Here is a 17,224-nt window from a genome sequence, read left to right as displayed (position 1 = left end):
CTGAGGTCAGGAGTTCAAGACCAGTTTGACCAACATGGAGAAATCCCGTCTTTACTAAAAATACAAAATTAGCCGGGCACGGTGGCGCATGCCTGTAATCCCAGTTACTCAGGAGGCTGAGACAGGAGAATTGCTTGAACCTGGGAGGTGGGGGTTGTAGTGAGCCGAGATGGCGTCATTGCACTCTAGTCTGGGCAACAAGACCAAAACTCCATATCAAATAGTAATAATATTAATAGGTAGTTATATGAGGAAGACATTATTTTTGGCTTTTTTAGGAACTGGGATATAAAGAAAAGGAGGAACAGGGAAGGCTTTGCAGTGTTGGTAACTCTAGATTTTAACACATAAAGATAAATAGATTATTCCAAGAAGAAATTAGCATGCACAAAGTCAAAAATGTGCAATGTGTATTTTCATAAATCAGCATATAATTTTATAATATATCAATTATACAAATGTTTTAAAAGTAATTCCTGCTATGTTACCACCTTTGTTTTTCTTCTTGCACAAAATACCCTCTTCTACTCACAGAACTATCATAGATTATGCCTTTTATATTTGTATCTTCATCTGCCAAATCATGAAATAAATGAAATGAGGCAGTATAGTGTAAGGTTAAGGAGATTCATTCTGGAGACAGGTACAATAAGGAAATAAAATTTCATTAAGAATAATTCTAAATCATTACTGTACAACCCAAGATACCTGAACTTCTCCATGCCTCCTCTTTTCAAATGCCAGTCTTTCTTCATCTGTCTTCTGTTCCCATTGCAGTTTTTCCAGTTGTTGAGTCATCGTAGCTACTTTCTTTCTTACTTGTTCCTTAAGTTCTTTATAATGATCCAGCTGCATAAACAGTATTGAAAAATTGCTAATTCATGACAGCAAATTCTTTGTATGAAATCCTGTACTAGAAGATAATTAATCTTCCCAAAAGTTTGCTTCATATAAATTAAATCATAATCGACCACCTGCCCAGGGAAAATAATGTGAGCATGAAAGCTCCTTTTAAAAAACTGTTTATTATTTATTTATTTATATTTGAAACTGTTATTTATTTTTATTTTGCTCTGTTGCCCAGGCTGGAGTACAGTGGCACAATCATGGCTCACTATAGCCTTGGTCTCCTGGACTCAAGTGTTTATCTTATTATTCATAAGGTAACCATTTTTTCCTCTCATAAACACCGAAAAGATACATGTGGCTTTGAGGGGACATGATCACTTAATTGACAAGAAGGAAACTAATTACTTAAGGTGCTTTAAAATGTTCAGTGACGAATTAATCTCTAACTTATTATACAAGATTTAATTATAATCAGTAGATGGCAGAAACATGTAATTGACAACCACATTTTTATCATTTATCTTTTATCAATTTTATGATAATCTTATATCACAATTATATACAAAAATAATTATGACTATGTAAGTAGAAAAAATACATCATTTTCTCTGGATTCTCCTTTCTCTTTTAAGATTTCTGGACAGAGACCTTAGTATAGAGGTTTTCGTTGCTCTATTTTAAACAGTCTTTTAGGCCAGGCACAGTGGATCATGCCTGTAATCCCAGCACTTTGGGAAGCTGAGGCAAGAGGATCACTTGAGCCCAGGAGTTCAAGACCAGCCTGGGCAACACAGTGTGACCTCATCTCTACAAAAAATTTAAAAATTAGCCAGGTATGGTAGCATGCACCTGTAGACAGGAGGATAGACTGAGCCCAGGAGTAATACTGTAGTGAACTATGATTGATAGCAGCAGGAGGCAGATAAATCCTAGGCAGACAGGGGTGGGCCCCCAGTGAAACCTTCAAGACAAAGACAATTTAAAGCCTAGCTACAAGTCCCGGGTAAATCCCCAGACAAGATTGAGAACCTCTCTTCCTGTTTGGTGTGCTTACCTCTGATTGATCCCTACCCATCACCTATTTTACATACACCTACCCTTCCCTAATTGGCTTTTCACACTGTTGTACCCACTTTAGAGTGGTGCCTTTATTTTAGCCTTTTTATGCATACTCACAAACCAATCAGCACACATTCCCCCATTGTGAGTCTATAAAAGCCCCAGACCCAGCTACACTGGGGGAGAAACCACCTGACTTCAGGTAGTGGACGACGACCTCTTGCATCCCCTCTCTGCTGAGAGCTGTTTCATTACTCAATAAAATTCTTCTTTGCTTTCCTCACTCTTCGTTCGCCCGTGTAGCCTCATTCTTCTTAGACACAAGACAAGAACTCAGGACCCACTGAACATGGGTACACAGAAGGCTGAAACACTGTGGCCCTCTGCCCTCTGCTGGCAGAGGGCAGCCGCCCCACATGACAGGAAGCAGTGGCGGGGCTGAGTCAGCCCTGGAGCTGAGGGCCAGAGTGGGCCAAGAGGCTGACAGAGCTGTTAACACGCGACCATGGCAGCTGTGGCATTCGCACCAGAGTGCAGGCTAGGTGCAGCCTGGCAAGCTGAGTGGACGGGGTGTCTCCTGCAGTGAATGTGGGACCAAGTAAGGCCTGGAAGCAAGGCCTGGGCAAGGGTGTCACCAACTGAGGGTCTCTGGCTAACAAAGTGACTGAGAAAAATCCTGCATCGGCCAGGCATGGTGGCTCATGCCTGTAATCCCTGCACTTTCAGAGGCCGAGGCGGGTGAATCACCTGAGGTCGAGAGTTTGAGACCAGCCTGACCAACATGGAGAAACCCTGTCTTTACTAAAAATATAAAATTAGCCAGGCATGGTGGCGCATGCCTGTAATCTCAGCTACTCAGGAGGCTGAGGCAGGAGAATCACTTGAACCCAGAAGGCAGAGGTTGCAGTGAGCCAAGACCACACCATTGCACTCCAACGTGGGCAACAAGAGTGAAACTCCTTCTCAAAAACAAACAAAAAAAAATCCTGCGTCATGATCATGCCACTGCACTCCAGCCTGAGTGACAGAGCGAGACCCTATCTCTACAAAATTAAAATTAAAAATAAATAAATTTAGATTCTGTATACAGGCTGAAAAATTTAAATCCCCACAATTTACACTGAGGATAATCTCTTAAAATATCACACAGGTCATCTTTTAAATTTTTTTCTAATTCAAAGAAGCTGAAATAATAGAATAAGATTTCCCCTAAGTTGACCTTTTTTACCTGACTGGCTTCCAGTTCAATGTCTCGCCCTTTACGTAAAATTTCTTCCTCAATCTGTTTTTCGAAACTTCTCCATGCACCATCTAAATCAGCCAGCTCTGTCTCCAGGGCTTTTATATCATCTTCCTGTTTAGAACATTGTTTTTCGCTGTCCTTTATTGATTTCTTAGCCACATCTAATTTCTTAAGGTGGTGAGAAGTGTTTTCTTTGGCTTTAATGTACTGAGGCCTCTTCTGATTTAAAAGGGTTTCAAGTGACCTGAAAAGGGAAAAACATTTGCTTTAAAGAAAATTTCATTTCTTTGATATATAAAGGGAAGAAGTTGTTTTGATCAAACCACTTTAAAAAAGAAATCCTAAAATCAACTTTCAGAGACTGTAAGCAGATCAGTGGTTGCCAAAGGTTGAGCAAGGTCAATGGGAGGGTTGAATAAAGCACAGGATCACTTTTGAGAGTGGTACTGTAGTGGTAGACACTTGACACTATGAATTTGCCAAAACCTATACTACTTTACAGCACCAAGAATGAACCTTAATGTAAGCAAATTAAAAAAGAATCACTCAGGAGGCTAAGGGATCCTAGATGGAATGTAGAATGCAATAAAAGAATCTAACTTTATTACAAATGTAGAAACAGCCTTACTGAAGTGGTGGAAGGAAAACATGCTGACCAAATTCTAGAAATGAGTGGAGTCTGTAAGACTAAAAACAGAAGAATTGTACATAAGTACTTTGTAACATATAGTTACAAAGATGCTTTCCAAGGGGTATGGGTTAACAATTCTGACACTATTACATATGATTACTGGAATTGCACAATTAAGCAAATGGATGGCAGATGGTAGAAGCCAGATTTCCCACTGTTGAAGTGGGAGGTTACAGATAAGCAAGAGAAGGCTAGAATGATTAATGTGGTAATGGCTTAGAATTGGGAGACATCAATATGAACTCATGTTTAGCTTAATATAGATGGTCACATACGAAAATATTTATAGCTATGTGTATAAATAGTATACACACGTATTTCCTAGTTCCAACAGCTGAGAAAGCCTGGAAGCAAGGACACTCCAGTAACAACGAACACATCTACCACCTAGATGTTGGTTCCCAATACCATTCTTCAATAAAAGGAACCAGGGTTCCTTGGAGAGCCTGGGGCAGGCTCACACAAGTTGGGGCAAGCTGATGCTTGGACTGCCTTATACAAGATGACACTAGAAGATACTTATCTTCTAGAAAGTAAGGAAGAGCTCCAAAAAAAATCACAATAATGAGAATATTTCAAAGGGATGCAGGAGCCAACTCAAAGAGTTCTCAGTGGCCACAGCAGGAACAATCTAAGCAATAAAATCAACAAGGTAATATTGGATTATAACTCCAAATGTAAAATATCCATAAATCTATACTGATGTAAATAACAATTAATTTAATTTTAAAATAAACAAGTAGAGACAAATCTGTGCAGAATTCCAAATAAATCATGTAGATACTTTGCCCTCAAGGTAAAACATAACTCTCCCTACTCCTTAAGTGTGGGCTATGCATAGTGACTTCCTCTCAAAGACTGCAGTATGAAAAGGGAGAAAAACTTATAGTGGAGAAACATGACAAACACTACTTCAGTCAGGTGATCAAGGTCAACATCAACAGTGATACCATGTTGATATGACATATGATATACTATACGATAAATGTCATGTGACATATATAATACACTGACACTCTAATAGAATATAATGCAAATGACATTTTACTTCTGTGGTCTTCCTCCCCACAGTCTGTATCTTCAGTCTAATTATGAGAAAACCATCAGACAAATCCCAGTTGAAAGATGTTCTACAAAAAAACTGACCAATATTCCTCAAAATTGTCAAGCTCATCAAAAACAAGAACTGTCACAGCTAAAAGGTGCCTAAGGAAACATATAACTAAACGTAATATGGCATTTTGGATCATAAAAAGGACATTAGGCAAAAACTGAGAAAATATGTATAAAGTATGGACTTTAGTTAATGTATCAATGTTAGTTTATTAATTGACAATGTATCATAATAATGTAAGATGTTAATAGCAGAAACTGAGTGTTGGGAATATGGGACTGATACAGGAGCAAAAAATAAATTATTTAGGCAGATAGTAAAGGTTAAGAGAGTTCTCAGCAGAGCTTCCCTTTTAACAAAAAGCAGCCCCCAAATCATTTCTTTTATAACAAAGAGGAGCCTGAAAAGTCAAGCTACAAACATACATAAGCAAGCTAGAAGCTTGTACGAGTGAATGCCAGCAGCTGAGCCAACAGAAAAGGGCTACCCAGAAGCCAGCTAAGTTCAACGTGAAGGCTCCATCTTCCCTTTTCTTTGTCACCATGTGTACAGTAGAAAAGTTGGCAACATGGTATCAGCCAGGTACAGAATCTGCACAATAAAAAATTAGGGTGGGTGGCCAGCTTCTTTGTGCACTATGCAAATGGCACACCTAGTCCTAACCAGTTCTTCACGTGCTCTGCAAATGGCATACCTGGTGTGAGCAATCCTTCATGCCCTAAATCAGACACCACCTCCTCAAGCACATCTATAAAACCTCCTGTACTTCGCTGTGGACCAGAAGACCCGACCGGGAGCCCCTCTCTCTGCATGGAAGAAAGCTTTTCTCTTTCTTTCACCTATTAAACCTCCACTCTTAACCTTACTCCTTGTGTGTCTGCATCCTTGATTTCCTTCACGTGAGGCAATGAACCTCGGGTATTACTCCAGACAAACACCACCACTTCAGGACCATTCTATACTTTTTTTTTTTCCTTGAGATGGAGTCTCACTCTGTCACCTAAACTGGAGTGCAGTGGTGCGATCTCAGCTTACTGCAAGCTCCACCTCCTGGGTTCATGCCATTCTCCTGCCTCAGCCTCCCAAGTAGCTAGGACTATAGGTGCCTGCCACCATGCCCAGCTAATTTTTTGTATTTTTAGTAGAGACGGGGTTTCACCATGTTAGCCAGGATGGTCTCAATCTCCTGACCTTGTGATCCACCCGCCTTGGCCTCCGAAAGTGCTGGGATTACAGGTGTGGGCCACCGCGCCTGGCCTGTACTATCTTTATAATTTTTCTGTATATCTAAAAGTATTCCAAAGTAAAATGTTTATTTTTAAAAATCAATTTTCAAAGTGTCACTTATATTATTTCCTCTGTCAATCTACATATAACCCAATTGTTAATATCAACTTTTAAAAACTCACTTTAATTCTTTTTCTGTTTGTTGTAGTTGTCTAGTTAGAATTCCATGTTCCTTTTTCCTAGCTTTAACTATGTTTTCATGATGAGACAAAGACTCTCTTGTGACACTCAAATCCCTTTTCACATGCTCTAACTTGGTGTTCAGGAAATCAATCTTTTTCTCATTATGGTATAGTTGAAAAAGCTGCAGTTGTATCTTGTTCATTTTCAGTTCTTCAAGGAGACTCTGGTAACGTTCTGCCTATAAAAGAGTATAATTCAATAGCAGTTAAAAGGGAGTATATTTAAGTTGGCCTTTAATAAACTCAACTATTGTACCAACAAATTAATAAATATTTATTTGCCATTAGGACATAATATCCTTGCCAAAAGTAGCATAATTTGGCGAGGGTTTCTGAATATACTTTTTAAATAACCCAATAAACCAGTAAATGATGTTGTGTTCTTGTGCTCAGTGGTATGATGATAAGAACAATGAAGTGGCGTGCATTCACCTGGGTCCCTTTTGTCTGGACCTGTGAGCTTGACAACTCAATCAGTATTTCTGGCATCAGCTTCCTCCTTTGTAAACTGAAAGAAGAGTGTGATATGACTAATAAAGTGCTAGCAACTTTAAATTCAGTGACTCCAGGAAAAATTCCTACTACAGGAAGTAGTTTTTCTACTGATAAAACAGGACTCTTACAATGCTAAATTATATGTGAAAAATAATAATTTCCTTAACATTTGTGCTATTAAAGAAATAAAGGAACAGACTACCTCAAGAGGAGCTCCTAATCAATACTGGAAGTATTTCAAGTAATAGGCTATCTGCTAGGATGTTTAAAAAACAATTAGGAAGTTGTTTTGTTCTAACTGTCCTTAAAATGTTTAAATTCTGCAATTCAGTATATCGTGATTACTACAGTCTGATTTCCACTGCTGCCACTCCTTTCCACTAACAAAACCAAGGACATGTATACACACATTCGAAAATATGAAGACATAGAGAAACATCACTAATAAGAAACATCCACTTTTCATTTACTTCTTCAAATATGTATCAAGTACTATGTGCCAGGCACTGGTCTACGCATTGGCAATACAGCAGAAAATAAGACAGACTATCCCTGATCTTGTTTGTTTGTTTGAGACAGAGTTTTGTTCTCTCACCCAGGCTGGAATGCAATAGCACGATCACAGCTCACTGTAGCCTCGACCTCCTGAGCCCAAGAGATCCTTCTGCCTCAGCCTCCTGAGTGGGTGGTCTCCTCCCTTACCACCACACCTGGCAAATGTTTTAAGTCTTATTTTTGTAGAGATGAGGTCTCACTATGTTGCCCAGGCTAGTCTCGAACTCCTGGGCTCAAGGGATGCTCCCACTTCGGCCTCCCAAAGTACTGGGATTAAAGATGTAAGCCACCATACCCAGCCCAACCCTGCTCTCATGCAGTTTATATTCCAGTTATTCTAATGGGGAGAAGAGAGGAAGAAAAGTCAGAGAATAAATACGAGGACTAAACTCTGACCTTTTTTCTTCTCTTGCCCAAATTTCTATCTAAGGAGCCTGGGGAATCTGCTCTACAAAGTGTCCTCAGATAATTTTTTTTTTTTTGAGACAGAGTCTCACTCTGTCACCCAGGCTAAAGTAGCGCAGTGGTGCCATCTCGGCTCACTGCAACCTCTGCCTTTTCAGTTCAAGTGATTCTCCTGCCTCAGCCTCCTGAGTAGCTGGGATTACAGGCATGTGCCACCACACCCGGCTAATTTTTCTATTTTCAGTAGAGACGGGGTTTCTCCATGTTGGCCAGGCTGGTCTGAAACTCCTGACCTTAAGTCATCCGCCCGCCTCCGTCTCCCAAAGTGTGGGGATTACAGGCGTGAGCCACCACGCTTGGCCAGAGGGGTTTTATTCAACCCTATATAATATAGCTTACTTTCCAACCTGATGCTGGCATAGTATCACATGACAGAAAAGAAAGGAAATTAAAATATTTTAACTGCGAATATGTTTCTTTGCCGTATCTTGAAATAGCCCTGCAAAGTTGTCTCTTGTGGGGAAAAATCTACATTCTGTAAAGAATCCCCTTTCCCTTTTCCAAGCCTCTTTTCCCGAACCAGGAGACAATCAACTAAGAGTCCAATACCTTTTTAAGTCTGATAAGAAACATTTACAATCTATTCTCTCTGAAGCCTGCTACCTGGAGGCTTCATCTGCATAACAAGAACATTGGTCTCTACAATCCCTTATCTTAACCCAGACATTTCCTTTCTGTTGATTCCAGGTCTTTATATAAGACTCTTTCAACCAACTGTCAATAAGAAAATCTTTGAGGCTGGGCGCGGTGGCTCAAGCCTGTAATCCCAGCACTTTGGGAGGCCGAGACGGGCGAATCACGAGGTCAGGAGATCGAGACCATCCTGGTTAACACGGTGAAACCCCATCTCTACTAAAAAGAATACAAAAAAACTAGCCGGGCGAGGTGGCGGGTGCCTGTAGTCCCAGCTACTCGGGAGGCTGAGGCAGGAGAACGGCGTAAACCCGGGAGGCGGAGCTTGCAGTGAGCTGAGATCCGGCCACTGCACTCTAGCCTGGGCGACAGAGCAAGACTCCGTCTCAAAAAAAAAAAAGAAAGAAAATCTTTGAATCCACCTGGAAGCCCCGCTCCCCCTCCTTTCCAGAATGAACCAATGTACATCTTACAAGCATTGACTGATGTCTTATAGCCCCTAAAATGTATAAGACCTAGCTGTGGCCCGACCACTTTGGACACATGTTCTCAGGATCTCCTTAGAGCTGTGTCACAGGCCATGGTCACTCATATTTGGCTCAGAATAAGTCTCTTCAAATATTTTACAGAGTTTGACTCTTTGTTGACAAACAAACAAATAATAAACAAGATAATTTTATACAGCAATAAATGCTACAAAAGAAACAAAATAGGGCAATGTGCTAGTACAAGGGAAAGGGTGCTAATTTAGATTGGAGGAATGAACAGTAAATGCCTACCTGAGAAAATGGCTTTTTAATAAAAACATGAAAGAGAGACTACCAGATATGCAAAATCAGGCATACAGCTATCTAAGCAGAGGGAATAGCAAAAATCCCAGAATAGAAAGAAGTTTGTTGTGTTCAACACATAACAAAGGTCAATGTGGCAGCAAAGCACAGGAAGTTAAGGTTCAAGAGGTAAACAGGGACAAGACCAGTACGCTTTATAAGAGACAACATTATCAGTGCGGTGAGAAGCACTGCACTGGAAGGTTTTATGCATGGAAAGTTAGGATCTGATTTGAGTTTCAAAAATATCACTTTAACTACAACCGAAGACAAGGTACTATATTAGGCATTGTGAAGCGGCCCAAGAAATGTACAGAGATACATTTGCATGTAATGTGGCCATGGCCTCCTAGGAGCTTCCCAAGACACTTTCAGGGAGTCCTTGAAAGCAAAATTATTTTCATAGTAATACTAAGACTTTATTTGTCTATTTCAATGTGTTGACACTTGCACTGACAGTGTGGATAAAATTGCTAGGTCTTATCATAAGTAAGATTTAACACAGAAGTGTTTATGAGAATCCAGCTGTCTTTTATTAAGTTAGACATTAAGGAAATTATAAAAGTGGTAAAACAATGTCTATTGGTTTCGGAAAATATAGTCATCTTTCATAAAAATGCTATTTATGTTAACATGTAATGAGTTTATTGCTATTTTTACAGGGATCATTAAAACAGTTTTTACATTTCCAGTGTTAATTTCAAATACAATAAATATTAATAGATATAACCCATATGAACAAAAACTCCTTGGGGTCCTCAATAATTTTTAAGAGCATAAGGGGTTTAATATCCAAACATCTGAGAGCCTTTGCTACATAAGACATAAACCCCTCAAGCTTGTTTTCAGTTGGGAAAATCAGACATTTTTCTAGTTTAGGCTGTCCTGCCTATTCGGAAAGAAAAGCCCAAATAGTGGGAAATACATAAAAAAGTTTATCTTAATGAATATTGGGCTTTAATTGTCTTATACTATTAAATTAATCTTCTTGGTAACCCCAAGCCCATATCTAGTGATTCTAATATAGAAAATTTGGTATCCAATACTTAATGGTTACATCTTCATGACATCTTACCTCTTCCTTCTCTAATTTTGCATGTCTGCGCTCTGCCGCTACATTTTTTTTCTTATTAAAATTAAACTGTGCATCCTCTTCGGCTTTTTGTAACTTTCTTTTCTTTTCTTCGTATTCTCCTATAAGCTCTCCTGAAGTGCTGATTTCTTCAAAAAACTGTGTCCTTTCTTTGGGTTTCTTCAGTGAAATCGACTCTACAGTTCCCTTTTAAAAACAGTAATGCACACCAACATAAAAAATATAGTGATGTGTTTTCAAAATTCTGAATCAAATAAACTACTACAGCTACTTACCTGAAAAACTAAACAATTTTGTGCTTTGGCTATTATGCCTATCTTTTCCAACTCTGCAATGTAAACAGAACGACTCACAAGATTATCATCAAAGCGAAATTCTGAGCATCCCCCTAAAATAAAAGAATAAAAAGCCTGTTAAAAAATATATAAATACCAGATATATCTCAAAATCCATTGAAAGTTTAATAAAATTACTTTTACATGGGAATAAATGCATTTAATGAGTCAACAAATATTAAGTGTCTATTACATGTCAAGGTCTATTTTACAGTGGCGAACAAAACACATGAAAGTCTCTGATCTGAAGGAGCATATATCCGAGTCAGGATGTAAAAGGAAAATAAATCTCAGAACTCCCAACTCACTAAGCCAAAGGGAAAAGTTGAGCTGGAAACTAGGTCATGCAAACTTGCCTCCTATTTTGTTCCTAAATAAGGTAGCTGTAAAGATTAAACAACAACAACAACAACAACAACAACAACAACAACTGCATGCCTCCTTCACAATTTACCCACAGGGAAATTCCTTGTGGGCCCCAAGATCTTTACCCTAAAACAGTTCTGTTGAATTTCAACCTGACAATATAAAATGACAGCTTATCTTCACATGTACAGGACAAAGGACAGAATTCAAAGTCATCCCTCTGCTCATCTGAGATAAATGCATATCTGATTGTCTCCTCTGCCCTATCTTTATCTTTTTTTTTCTGAGACAGGGTCTTGCTCTGTTGCCCAGGTTGGAGTGCAATGGCGCAAACTTGGCCCACTGTATCCTAGACCTCCCAAACTCAAGTGATCTTCCCAACTTAGCCTCCTAAGTACTGGGACTACAGGCTCACGCTACCACACACAGCTAATTTTTTGTACAGACAGGGTCTCACCACGTTACCCAGGCTGGTCTCAAACTCCTGAGTTCAAGCAATCCTCCCGCTGTGGCCTCCCAAAGTGTCAGGATAACAGGCGTGAGCCACCATGCCCAGCCTATATTATCTTATATAAAAATGCAGATTCACTGAGCTAGCCTAAGGCATGAATGACTCTGCCTCTACCCCCATCACATGTAAACAACTGATCAAAGGCTCAAATAATTCAACTACTGGTCTCTTACCCATCCACACCTTTAAAAAAAATTTCTTCCTCTTTCTCCAATCCTCGCCCTTTTCCTGTAAATATATATATACACACACACAAATTCAAACATTTCACTCAAGTTGCTTTTTGGTGGTAGAAAAAACTGTCTATAAAAGCCAAAAATGTGCATACAATTTGTTCATCACTAAGAAAAACTGATAAACATAAAGAACTTCAAGAATAAATGTTATGAGACCGGGCGCGGTGGCTCAAGCCTGTAATCCCAGCACTTTGGGAGGCCGAGACGGGCGGATCATGAGGTCAGGAGACCAAGACCATCCTGGCTAACACGGTGAAACCCCGTCTCTACCAAAAAAGACAAAAAAACTAGCCGGGCGAGGTGGCGGGTGCCTGTAGTCCCAGCTACCCGGGAGGCTGAGGCAGGAGAATGGTGGGAACCCGGGAGGCGGAGCTTGCAGTGAGCTGAGATCCGGCCACTGCACTCCAGCCTGGGCGACAGAGCGAGACTCCGTCTCAAAAAAAAAAAAAAAAAAAAAAGAATAAATGTTATGATTTCTCTGTCTTCAAGGTACTCCCTCCTTCATCTTAACTAAATATCCAGATTTTAAAATGTTATTTGACAGTAGGGGGATTTGAACAATTATGTCTGTTAAGGAAAAGCAGACATAATTGGAGAATTATGTGGCGAATCAAACAGGTTCTGTTACTTGCTTCTGAGATACGCTATGCAAGAGAAAAAAAGAACTCTAGCTCATTATGCCAGTAGAATAATAAACCATACCCTCCAGAAAAAGAAAAAACGGGCAATCTTACTTGACTCTTGAAAAATAAAATGAAAAAAAATTTTATAAAAAAATACCTCGGATAATCCTTGTAAATGTTTTCTCTTCACCACTTTCCTCTATATATACAATTTTTACACTTGCAGAAGAAGAAATAGGTTTTCCAATATGTGCTCCATGAATGAGTTCTTGAATATTTTTCACTCTTAAATTAATTGTTTTCTCTCCCATTACAAAACTAAGTGCATCCATTACATTAGATTTTCCTGGGGAAGAAAAGAGAAAAAAAACTATACATTCTTAATGATAAAAAGCCCTGCCCAGAGCTGAAGAAACCAAGTCACCAATAGAAGTGAAATATAGCCAATAGACATGTCCTTTTTAATCAATGTTCAAAATGCATGACTGAAATATTTGATGTAGAAAATTTGCTTCTTCCACGCATCCATTGTAGACTATTAAGAGGTCTAAATTTAAGGACTGAAATACATGTATCTAAATTCCAGCTCTCTTCCATTATTAGGTATCACACCATGGCAAATCATTTAACTTCACTGAGTTTCAGTTATCCTCATTTTATAAATATGGAAACTATCACCTAAAGCATTGGTGCAGCAACAAATCCTCATATACTCTAAAAAAAGAGAGGCTAAGGCTGGGCGCAGTGGCTCACACCTGTAATCCCAGCACTTTGGGAGGCCAAGGTGGGCAGATCACCTGAGGTCAAGAGTTCGAGACTAGCCTGGCCAACATGGTGAAACTCCCTCTCTACCAAAAAATATAAAAAACAGCTGGGCTTGGTGGCACAGACCTGTAGTCCCAGCTACTCAGGAGGCTGAGGCAAGAGAATCGCTTGAACCTAGGAGGCAGTGGTTGCAGTGAGCCGAGACTGCACCACTGCACTCCAGCCTGGGCAATGTGGAGACTCCAACTCAAATAAACAAACAAACAAACAAACAAAGAAGCTAACTAAATCCAGGATCTTTTCAAGGGCTAGATCAAAATTGTTTATGATTGGTATGAGATGGTGCTACAGAAAATTTATATAACAGGATTGATACTGTTATCTTTTGAAAGTCCTACTTACAAGGTTGGCTGGCTTACAGGGATTTGGATTTGGATGTTAGGAGGGTTTCTAACATTCCCTATTAAGAATGGTTCACTGTGCCTAAACTATCTGTGCAAACAATATGATTTAATCTGAACAAATGTTTTCTTTCTAGGATTCTGGAATATTATTTTATAATTTCTTTTGAGGAAGATCTGGCCTAAGAAGATTCTGGAACTTGGGTACATGATAGGCAAACTGTGCCTATGTGACAATCTCCCGATAAAAACGCTGCACATTGAGTCTTTAGTGAGGTTCCCTGGTGGGCAACATTTCACATGTGTGGACTAGCTGCTGGAGGAATGAAGCACTGAGTGACACCAATGGGTAAGGACTTAGAATCTTGCACCTGGTTTCCTAAGACTTTGCCCCATATACCCTGTCCCTTTGCTGAGTTTGCTTTATATTTTTTCACTGTAATAAATAATAGTATTGAGTCAAACTATATGTAGAACCCTGTGAGTTTTCCCAACAAATTACTGAACCTAAGGGTAGTTGTGGGCATTCCTAATCCCAATGCTAAATCTGTTACCCAATCTTTGGCCCATAATTTTCTCTTAAGACAATTTCCAAGGTGCAACATCAATGCAGCTGTCACCATCTCTATTAATTTATTTCCCCTTTTCACATCCCTTCCCCTATATCCATAGAGCAGTTTAAATTTTCAGGCCGGGTGCAGCAGCTCATGCCTGTAATCCCAGCACTTTGGGAGGCCGAGCCAGGAAGATCACCTGAGGTCAGGGATTTGAGACCAGCCTGACCAACATGGTGAAACCCCATCTCTACTAAAATACAAAAAATTAGCCAGCTGCATTGGCACGCGCCTGTAATCCCAGCTACTCGGGAGGCTGAGGCAGGAGAATTGCTTGAACCCATAAGACAGAGGTTGCAGTGAGCTGGTATTACACCACTGTACTCCAGCCTGGGCAAGAGAGCAAGACTCCATCTCAAGACAAAATAAATAATTAATTTTCAATGCCAAAAGTAGGAAAGTAACATGAACAAAGCAAAGAAATACTATCAGCCACTGGAAATATGGCTTAGTTTTAGACGTTTAGGGTCTTTCTAAAAAGAACTAGAAATAAATTGCTGCAAATTTACTTAGCTGAGTCTCAGTCAACTAACAGATATGAAATGGCTTTTTTGGGTTAATGGATAATCTGCACATTGAGGGCTATTGTAAGACAGTGAAAATGGGACAAGGTAAACATTCATTGAATTAAATTATTAGGTAATTCAAGTATAAGTAACAGAACTAAACAGAAACTTTTAAAATCAATGTCATTATTTAAATCTGCCTAAAATAAATACTTCTCATCCAAATCCATTTATTCCATTAAATTTCATTAATATTGTCCCTGTCTAATAAAGGTTATAGTCTGTCAAGAGACTCAAGGCAGCATAACATACCACAAAGTGGCAACAACCCAAACATCTATCAACTGATGAATGGATAAACAAAATGTAGTGTATCTATACAGTAGAATATTATTTGAAAACAAGGACATAAGTACTAATACAAGTAACATAGATAAACCTGAAAAACATTATACTAAGTGAAAGAAGTCAGACACAAAAGGCCATATATTGTCTGATTGTATTTATACGAAATGTCCCATATAGGTAATTTCATAGAGATAGAAAGTAGATTAGTAGATGCGAGGCGCTAGGTGGAGAGGAGATAACGGGGAGTGATTACTAATGAGTACAAGGTTTCTTTGGGGGCAATGAAATGTTTTGGAAGTAGATGGTGATGATGGTTGCACAACTTTTGAATATACTAAGAACCACTGAACAGTGCATTTTATTTATTTTATTATTTACTTATTTATTTATTTAGAGATGGAGTCTTGTTCTGTCGTCGCCCAGGCTGGACTGCAGTGGCATGATCTCAGCTCACTGCAACCTCCGCCTCCCAGGTTCAAGCGATTCTCCTGCCTCAGTCCCCCAGGTAGCTGGGACTACAGGCGTGTGCCACGACACCAGGCTAATTTTTGTATTTTTAGTAGAGATGAGGTTTCACCATGTTGACCAGGCTGGTCTTGAACCCCTATCTCCAGTGATCTGCCTGCCTCAGCCTCCCAAAGTGCTGGAATTACAGGTGTGCGCCACCACGCCAGGCTAATTTTTGTATTTTTAGTAGAGACGGGGGTTTCACTATGTTGGCCAGACTGGTCTCGAACTCCTGACCTCAGGTGATCCACCCGCCTCGGCCTCCCAAAGTGCTGGGATTATAGGCATGAGCCACTGCGCCCGGCCAATTTTATTTTATATTTATCTTATTTATTTTATTTTAGAGTCCGAGTCTTGCTCTTGTTACCCAGGCTGGAGTGCAGTGGCGCGATCTTGGCTCACTGCAACCTCTGCCTCCCAGGTTCAAGGGATTCTCCTGCCTCAGCCTCCAGAGTAGTTGGGATTACAGGCACGCGCCACCACACCCGGCTAATTTTGGTATTATTAATAGAGACCTTCGCAAGTCCTCTGGCCTCTCCAGACCTCAGTTTCCCCAACTATAAAATGGGGATAGCAGCCATGTGCCATGGCTCACCAAAGACCGTGTTGCCAGGAACTTAGCAAAAGCTCAGTAAACTGGGTCATCATCATCACTACATTCTTGGGTAAGAACTCCCTTGGATCCAGTGGTGGTTCTGGCTGCCTGGAACCCATGACCCCCTCGACAGCTCCCTCTCACTTCAACTTCGGAAGAGAAGGAAAAAGGGACGAGAGTGACCAGGGCCGAGGGCCACAGCAGTCCCAGAAGCAGGAGTGAGGGCAGAGAACAGGGCCCAGGGCGGGACTGGGGCGGAGAGGAAGGGCCAGGACCCCCAGGGTGGGGGGCGAGGGTGGGCGCCCCAGGGTGGGGGGCGAGGGTTGGGAGCCCCTGAGATGAAGGGCGAGGGCTGGGGCTGAGGTGGGGTGGGGTCCCCCGGGTGTCGGACGAGGGTCGGGAGCCAGGAGGTGGAGGGCGAGAGTGGGGCCCGAGAGGAAGGGTCGGGACCTCCGAGGTGGGGGGCGAGGGTGGGGACCGACGTGCGGCGGAGGGGCAAGGCTCAGGACCTCTGAGGTGGAGGGCGAGGGCCAGGGCCGAGGTGCGGTGATGGGCAGGGGCTGGGCCAGGGCCAGGCCGGGATCCAGTCAGGGTCAGGGCTGGAAGCAGAAGGCCGGCCAGGCGCCCGCCGCAGCCGCCCACACCCCACAGGCCACGTGTGGCCTGGACGCCTGGGGCGGCGGAGGCGCTCGGGTGGCGCCCTGAGCTGCTCAGTTACCAGAGCCATTGGGGCCGATGATGCAGGTGAACCTCCGGAAGGGGCCAATGACCTGGCGGCCCCGCCAGGACTTGAAGTTTTCCACCAGCAGCAGCTCCAGGTGGCCCATGGCGCCGCCCTCCACGCCTCACCCGCGTCCTCAAGCGCCCGCGGAAAAAGCGCGGGAAGGGATTCGCCAAGTGTCGCGAGAAGAGAGCGAGGCG

The 17,224-nt window shown here is 41.3% G+C and overlaps 1 protein-coding gene across 4 annotated transcripts in view; it reads right to left on the bottom strand.

Moving 5' to 3' along the window:
• Positions 1 to 17,196, bottom strand: part of SMC1B (structural maintenance of chromosomes 1B) — a 63,250-nt gene extending 46,054 nt beyond the window's left edge. For 3 of the 4 annotated variants that reach the window (XM_003905695.3, XM_031656195.1, XM_009217499.3), the window contains exons 1-7: positions 17,022 to 17,193; positions 12,725 to 12,913; positions 10,772 to 10,884; positions 10,479 to 10,682; positions 6,366 to 6,604; positions 3,137 to 3,395; positions 709 to 849 (exon numbers count right to left, since the gene is read on the bottom strand). In XM_003905695.3, coding sequence (XP_003905744.2) covers positions 709 to 849; positions 3,137 to 3,395; positions 6,366 to 6,604; positions 10,479 to 10,682; positions 10,772 to 10,884; positions 12,725 to 12,913; positions 17,022 to 17,130 — 1,254 coding nt within the window. In that variant the 5' untranslated portion in view covers positions 17,131 to 17,193. Of the gene's footprint in view, positions 1 to 708; positions 850 to 3,136; positions 3,396 to 6,365; positions 6,605 to 10,478; positions 10,683 to 10,771; positions 10,885 to 12,724; positions 12,914 to 17,021 lie in introns of all 4 variants that reach the window. The other variant, XR_652921.3, reaches the window with a different exon arrangement.
• Between the last annotated feature and the right edge of the window lie 28 nt (positions 17,197 to 17,224).

This window comes from Papio anubis, chromosome 16 (assembly GCF_008728515.1).
Source record: "Papio anubis isolate 15944 chromosome 16, Panubis1.0, whole genome shotgun sequence".
In the NCBI taxonomy this organism is placed as follows: Eukaryota; Metazoa; Chordata; class Mammalia; order Primates; family Cercopithecidae; genus Papio; species Papio anubis.
Note: the sequence above shows the minus strand (reverse complement) of the source record. Positions and strands in the feature narration are given on the sequence as shown.